General features: G+C 28.8%; 1 protein-coding gene across 2 annotated transcripts; it reads left to right on the top strand.

Annotated features, from left to right (window-relative positions):
* The first annotated feature begins 5,753 nt into the window (after positions 1–5,753).
* Positions 5,754–8,143, top strand: LOC107934425 (uncharacterized protein At4g29660). Of its 2 annotated transcripts, none has more exons than XM_016866853.2 (3): positions 5,754–6,097; positions 6,957–7,284; positions 7,820–8,143. In XM_016866853.2, the coding sequence occupies exons 2-3, from the start codon at positions 7,102–7,104 to the stop codon at positions 7,928–7,930; spliced, it is 294 nt and encodes a 97-aa protein (XP_016722342.1). In that variant the 5' UTR covers positions 5,754–6,097; positions 6,957–7,101; the 3' UTR covers positions 7,931–8,143. The 2 variants fall into 2 exon arrangements, with proteins under 2 accessions (XP_016722342.1, XP_016722343.1); XM_016866854.2 differs by having other exon boundaries at positions 5,790–6,097; positions 6,954–7,284.
* Positions 8,144–8,146: the final 3 nt, after the last annotated feature.

Below are 8,146 nucleotides of genomic sequence, written 5' to 3'. Positions count from 1 at the left end.
TTTAAGTTCGATTCATTTATCACATGTGAATTTAAAATAAATAAATAAACACTATTCCTTGCTGTCTCTCCATCCACACAAATTGTCGGCAGAACACTAAATTGGAGAACCTTGCCTTTCATATTAATGTATTGCCAACTTAAAATTAATTTCTTAATTTAAAAATTAGTCCTTTGAATCTGTAACAATTATTATACTAATCAGGTAAATAAACATCATATTTATTGATTTAAAATTTTTTTATTGTAAATTTGTAATAAATAATTTATCGAATTGAGTCAATTGAATCGAAATTTAAAATTTTATGAATTTAAATTTAATTTTATATTTTTTGTATGTTGAAAATGGAAATAAAAATTGTGGTTAATTTAGTTTAATTATCAGAACCATTGATTTGATTGGTTCATATTTCGAAGCAAAAAAGTTTGATGTTTGATGTTTGATGTTCGATGTTGGGTTCCTTACTGTTTATGGAAGCTATCAACACTTTGGATTGGGCTGTCTTTCTTTTTCTTTTTTCTTTTTTCTTTTTTCTCTAAAGTATTGAAATTTTTTCGCATGTCCGTTGAAATGTTGTCTTCTGTCTTCTCTTTAATGTGTCGCAATTAGATTTTTTTTTTATATTTTTTTCATGTATTAAATTTTTAATTAATTACATCTGTTTCGTGTGAAAATTTTTTATTAAGCTTTTTAAAATAATAAATTAAGTCCCTCTAATTTTATTTTTTTTTAGTTTCGCCCTTGCGTATAATATTGGATATTATCAAATTTAGTGAAAATTTTAAGTTTATAAATTTATTTTCGAGATAAATTTTAAAACTATACATAAAAATTTAATCAAATGTATAATAATGTGATAGGCGAATTTTAATATGTACATATTTGTAAGAAACAAAAATTTAAGCATCATAATGCATATTTAATCAAAATTCATATGTAATTTTAAATTTTATTTATTTTTATATCAACGGAAAACTTTTTTAAAAATTGAATTATTAACTTAATTCGTATTATATCTTAAAATTAAGATTACTTAATACGATATAATCTAATTCATGAATAATTCTAATTAGTATATAGGTTAATTCATCTTATTCTCTCTTTAATAGTGATGTCTATTCATTTTCTTTTATAATTTTCAAAAATTTAATAATAACTCTTAATTGAAGTGGGTCACTCTCAAGCTTGGTGAGATATTTTTAGTTGGTTTAAATCTTGATATACTAAATTATCCTAAATTTCAGTGCTAATTATTTAAATAAAGCATCAACCAATAATAATAAAACAAATTTCTAGTTTTTTGATATAATTTTTTTAAAAGTTTTTCACAATTATACTCTATAATTTTTTATATGATGGGATTTTTTCTAAGACAAAATCTCATTGTGGATTTCGATATTATAATGAACAATGACTCGAACAGAGATGCTTGAATTAGGAAAATAGAAAAAAGTTGAATAGTGGTATTGCTTGGTTTATGGACAGTTCTAAATAGAGATGAAGTCAGGAAATTATTTTAGAAGAGATCAAGATTAAGTTATATTTATTTAAGGAGATTTAAAGTATAATTTTATCATTGTGTTAACATATTATTTTGTAATTTTTAAAAGAATTCTGAATAAATTTTACCATCTTTAGGAGGCAAAATGTAACTTAACTATTATATTCACTTAAAAGTTTATAATTTTTAAAGGGATTAAAAATAAATTTTACCATTTTGAGGAAGCAAGGGTGCCATCCCAAGTTTTAAGCCAAGTAAACTATCTATTCTATAGGAAGAAAAGTGTTGGTGATATTAGAGATGGTAAAACCTAAATATAAAGACAGAAATAACATCGGTTTTTTGTTTAATTTCGAGATAAAATGAACACACTTTATTAAAATTTAATTGTGTTGAGTCGAATTTACCATAAAATTCTAGCTTGATCTTGTATCAAAATTAGGATTTAAAGTGGGTAATCCCATATTGATTGAAGAAAGATTTTTAAAAGGATTTAAAAATAGTCTTACATATTACCTTCATTTAGTAACTAGGGGCTAAGGGCTCAACATATATGTGTCATCATTGTTCGGCCCGGTCCATGTTCGTGTCAACACTTGTTGACGACATGTACCATGTGTGTCCTTTTGAATAGAATTTGTTCATTTTATCGTAAATATTTTTTTTCAGAATATTTTTTATTGAAAAAAATCCTCTGCTATTTTACCATTTTGTCCATTTAAAAAACAATATAAATAGCATGTCATTTTTCTCATTTTTCATAACAACGAGCAAACAACAATTAAAATGTGTATAATGTAATCAAAATTAAAGTTTCATGTATACACATGAATAACAACTAAAGGTTCATGTGTATAGCTACACTAAATCAAAGTTTGCAAACCAAATTTCACATTGGCACCAAGTTTATGTGTAATTTTGATATTTATCCCTTCTTTTCACTAATACATGCATTAAATTGAGTCCATAGTAGACGGACCGTTTTGAACCAACTTGTATACTAAATAACCTTACTTAAAGTTGAATTTCGAAAATTGCATAGTGCATTATTAGCCGATTTTAAAGTCTATGATAAATCTTGACCTTAAACTCGAGTAACCTCCCTTCGTATAATTTTTTTATTTGGTTAAAATATGCTCTAAGTCCTTATCCTTATTTGTACACTTGAAATTTAATCTCCTTTCTTTTTAATTCATGGAATTTAATTGTTTTACTTTTCAAATTTGAAAATGCAAATCCAATTATTAACATTATTAAAATTCTTTTATTAAATTCAGGTTTATTACAATATTTTTTTGTTACATAACTACCATACGAGTACTTTTTTATTTAAAAAAATCACATCAACGAATTTAACCATATATTTTTTAACAAAATTAATGAGTTTACCTGAATTTTGAAATCTAAAAACTAAATGGACTAAATTCTTAAAAATAAAGTAGAATGACTAAATTCCAAATGTACAAATAGTACAATGACTCAAAACCAATGTCGTTTAAATTAGATTGGATCGGCTAGTTGACTCACGAACCACTCTGAACTGGTTGAATTGGATTAAAAAACTAGTTGAACTAACAGTTTGATCTAGAGATGCTAATGGGCCAGGATGAGCTGAGATCAGGTTGGGCCTATGTAATGCATCTAGACCATTTTTGCAAGCTCAGACTTGGCTCAAAAAATGGGTTTAATTTTTTGCCTAAGCTCGGCCAAATCCAAGAAAGGTAAACTTGGGCTTGACCCAACTCACCCCTATTTGATTTTTTTAGATTAATTTTTATTTAAATATATACATTAAAAAATATAGTACACTAAATGCACAAAAAAAATTAAAATAAAAGTTTTCTAACACATTAAATATACATTAAAAAGTACTTATATTTAAAAACACTATAATAAATATAATAAATATTTATTGTATTAAATATAATTTTTATATTTTGGATTGGGTTATTTAATTAAGTTGTTCTTTTTTAGGTTTTGGGTAACAGGTCTAATTGTTATTGGGTTACTGATATAATATAAATATAAAAACATTTAATTATTATTTAACATATATAATTAATATAATATTTTTATAACATAATATATTCGGGTCGGGCCAAGCTAGGCTTGGGCCAAAAATCTTTTACAAGGCTTGAGCCATATAGAAAGTGGGCCTTAAATTTTACTCAAGCCCACTTTTCGAGCCTCATATTTTGTCCAAATCCTCCCATTTTTTGAGCGGGTGACCTAGCCCATGGCAGGTATTAGGCCAAAAATATAAAAGGAAATGATTATTATTTAACAAATATGATTAATATAATATTTTTATAGCATCATATTCGAGACACGTCAAGCCGTGCTTGGGCTAGAAAATCTTGCCCAATGCCCAAGCCATATAGAAAACAGGCCTTAAATTTTAGTCAAGTGCATTTTTCGACCCTCATATTTTGTCCAAACCTTCCCATTTTTTTAGCAGGTGACTCGGCTCATGGCAAATCTAGTTAATCCGATTGAATCAAATTTCTCCCTTTTTTTATGAATTCTCAATATATTATCAAATTTAACCAAACAAACAGATCGAATTAAAAAACTGAAGATCTTACCGGTTCAACAATCTTAAACCTTGCTTAAAACATAATTTAATCTTTTCTTTGAGTTTTTATGCTAAAAATGAAAAATATTTTGTCAAATAGCTAATGATTTACCTAAAGTTGGAAAGCCAAAACAAGTGGCTAAACATTATAAGGTGGAAAGTTGGAAATAGACATTAAAAGAAAAAGACTAACAAAATGGGGGGGGGGGTTGTTATAATGGGACCAATTGTAAATGTTGTTGTTGATTGAGATGTGTTTGGCCATGTGCTTAGACATGTGGGTTGTTTCGTTTTTTTTCACTAAATTGACAACCTGGGAATTTGGAGGGTGTTCCACAGGGACCAGTCTTTCTCCACATTTTTTAATTAAATATTATTTTTTTCAATTTTTAAGAAAAAAAATAGTGTTTTTGGTATTTTTTTGTGTGTTTTGATTCATCATCTATCTTAGCTCAACTCTATATTACCATCCACTACGTCCCTATGTACAACTTCTTTTTAAAAAGCTTACGTTTGTCTTCATAAAAGATGTAAACAAATATGAAATTGTTATGTTATTAGAATACATATTTGGATATAAAGGTTCCGTTTGTTTAACTGAAAATAGTTTCTGAAAAATGTTTCACTTTTCTGGAAAATTTAATATTTTCTGGTGTTTGAATGAATTTGTGTAAAATATTTTCTGTTGTTTGGTAGATTTCCTGAAAATATTTCACAAAAAGTTGTTTTCGATGAAACAAACATACGTTTGAGATTTATGATAAGTAGTGAATTGATTACAAAGTGATGTGAAGATGAAGTTATAGTAAATAATGAATCTTCATGATGTTTAGGATTAAATTGTAAAATTTGTGAAATTTATAATTGAAACAAGAGAAGTGATATGCATGAAAATTTGTTATGTGAATTAAGGTATTATAATGAATTATTTGATTAAAGTGTTTATACGGTGAAAATTAAATTACATGGCAATAGGGACTAAATTGAAAAATATACAAAAGTTTAAGTGTGAAATAATTTAATATGCGAATAAGGAAATTATAATAAAAGTTGAATGGATGTGCTATGAGATGATAAAATATGTATAAAGTGTTGTAAAAGTGAAATTGTGGAAAAATATGAAATTATTATGATGACAAGGACTAAATTATTAAACTTGAGAAAATATATGGATGAAATAATAGAAGTGAATGCATAGAAATTTAACTTGTGAAACAAGATATTGAGATAAGTGTAACAAGAAAGAAAAATTATTTAATATGATTAATTAGTGAATATTGAATTTTTCTGACAAAAAGTGACTAAATTGAAAAGTTATGAAAGTTTATAAGAAAATATTGGATAAGTGAAGAACGTAGTAGAGAATGTAACATCCTGATGCTTTGACCCGATGTTCGAATTGGGTATGGGAGTGTTATAATGAATAGAGCCATATTAGTTTAGAAAATGTCTTACGAAAAAAAATTGGTAAGATATTTTACTGGAATAAAAGGATAAATTTACATTGACTGAAAAATCTTTTAGGTTGACCATCCTATTTTACATGAAACAAACATCGAGTAAGGCTAAATATATTTTCCGTAAAAATTTTTATGTTGAAATAAACGGAGCCAAAATTAAAATAAATATTTCATTAACCTTATAAATTATTAAAAAAAGTTTCTTTTTAATTGAAATGGGCTTTTTTTATAATAAACCCAACAAGCCAACTCTAGGCCCTTAATGACTTATTCTAACCTAATGGACCGTATGAATGTGGGGAAGAAAACAAGAAACCCAGCCACTAAGGAGTGAAGCTTCTCTCTCCTTCAATCTCTCTTATTTTGATATATCTCCGGCGATAAACTCCACCGTTTCAGTCCATCCTAGAGAGCGGAGCTCCCTTCGTTTGCTGGTTTTTTTTTTTGCTCAGATCGACTCCCAGGTAAGAATTCGTGCCTTTGTTTCACAGTTCGACTCCTTATTTCCCTTATCCTCTGATCGGCGGCCAGGAAAACAGCGGTACGGTTCGCAATAACCAGGTTTGTCTTACATCCTTTTTCCATTATTTGCTTCTATTAATGGCTCGATTAGCATGGACTGTTGTTTAATTTGTTAGGTCAATAAGCTCTTCCAATTTGACGATTAATCATCCTAAAAACTCTTAGGGTTTTATAATTTACTGAAAGAATGAATATTGTTGTGATTGTATCAGTCAGTAGTTTATTTTGGAAGCTTCCAGTTTTCACTTTGAGTTTTCTCAAATTTTTATTTTGAATTCATTTTCGGATATGGTATAGATATAATCTTCCGGTATCCTTCGAGTACATGAAGAAACTTATTAAATACGAGTCCATGTCGAATATTGACTTCCTTATAGGTTAGCAGTGTTGTATGAATGGTTATAGCTATGTAATTGATTCTTGATCAGGCAACCAAATTCAAATAGGGGTTAATTCAAGCTAAGTTGAGTTTAAGTATAAGAAGCTCAAGCTTGATTCGAAATTCGAAGCTCGCCTGAAGTTTGAGCTAGATTTGAGATAAAACTTGAGTTTATATAGTAAAAATAGACTCGATTTTCATACTCAGCTATAAACTTAATTATTTGCACTTTAGCTCAAGTTTGAATTGAGATTTTTAATACTGATTAAAAATAACTCGACTAGGCTCGTGAGCTATTCAAGTAAAACATAAGGGTAAACATAAGGGTAAACATAAGGGTAAACATAAGGGTACTCTAGTTCGGCTTGCTCAAACCTTTTTATTTATGAAATGTCTAATACAAGTATGTTCAACTTTAGAAAGTTTTTTCATGTAGTTAAAAGTCTTTGAAGATCCATATCTCTGTAACTGTCTTGAAAATTTGATTTTTTTTTTGGTTGAATTGTCACTTTCAAGTAGGTTTTTGGGTACTCTTTCAGCATTCACTTCCCTCACACCAAGTCATTACATCTCGGGCGCCACCGTAATCAAGTGAGTCCAACATAAATCATCAACAAACCATAAAGAAAAGTACTAGTAAAGGGGAGGTGGAAGGAAAAAGAAAATGGCGAGCTATCTATGGAGAAAATATGCAGATTATGTTTACAACAAATGGGAAAGAACATTTCTTTGGGACATGTTAGAGCCTTATCGAAGACCCAAATCTTTTACGCCTCTCGTTACCATTTATGTTGCAGCTTTTTACACCGGTGTCATTGGTGCCGCCATTACTGAGCAGCTCTACAAGGTACTTCCTTTCCACCATCTCCATGGATTTCCTTGCATTATATTGATAAAGGGTTTTCCTTTCTTTTTCTAAAATGTTTATATATATATGTATGTATAAATAATCTTGGAAATCACATTAGAAATTGTGAAAGGCTTATGAATTGTTGAAATCACAGTAGCTTAATTCTTTAGGCTTCTTTTAGCTATTTGGTAATTGTATTACAGCAAGCTACTATTAGGCTCAGTAGATTGTATAGCAATTTGTAACTAGAATTGGACCGGTTGAACTGAAAACCAAAAAACTGTCTTGTCTGTTTTAATATTTCAACCTGGGGAGACATTGAACTGGCCTAAAAACAGGTTTATTTTCGATTTTCCAAACATACAAAGTGGTCGATTTGTTCATGCAATTCATGAATGAGGATTGGAACATGCAACTCAAGCAAATATCATTTATTTTCATACTATTTTTGCCAAGCATATATCGTGCAAAGTTCATTGGAATGATCCATGTTTTTAATCATAATAAGAATTTGTGTTATTTCTTTTATCAGGAAAAGTACTGGGAAGATCATCCTGGGGAAGCAGTGCCACTGATGAAGCCTAAATTTTATGGTGGACCGTGGAAGGTGCTCAAAGGTGACGTTCTTCCACCTAGTGAGTGAAAGCTATAAGATCCACTGAAAATTGCTATGGTGTCATTCCTTGTATCTCATTGTGTTTAGGATAGTGTTGCTCTGATTGTTCATTTTTCTTTCTGTACTCGCGTTTGACTCGTATTCAAGCATCGATATGCAGGAATACGATTCTCTCCTGTGAAAATCTTCCATATACATATAAAAAGAATTTAGGATAAAAAATGAAGATATCTACGTCAAGTG

Source organism: Gossypium hirsutum, chromosome D02, assembly GCF_007990345.1.
Source record: "Gossypium hirsutum isolate 1008001.06 chromosome D02, Gossypium_hirsutum_v2.1, whole genome shotgun sequence".
Taxonomy (NCBI): Eukaryota; Viridiplantae; Streptophyta; class Magnoliopsida; order Malvales; family Malvaceae; genus Gossypium; species Gossypium hirsutum.
Note: the sequence above shows the minus strand (reverse complement) of the source record. Positions and strands in the feature narration are given on the sequence as shown.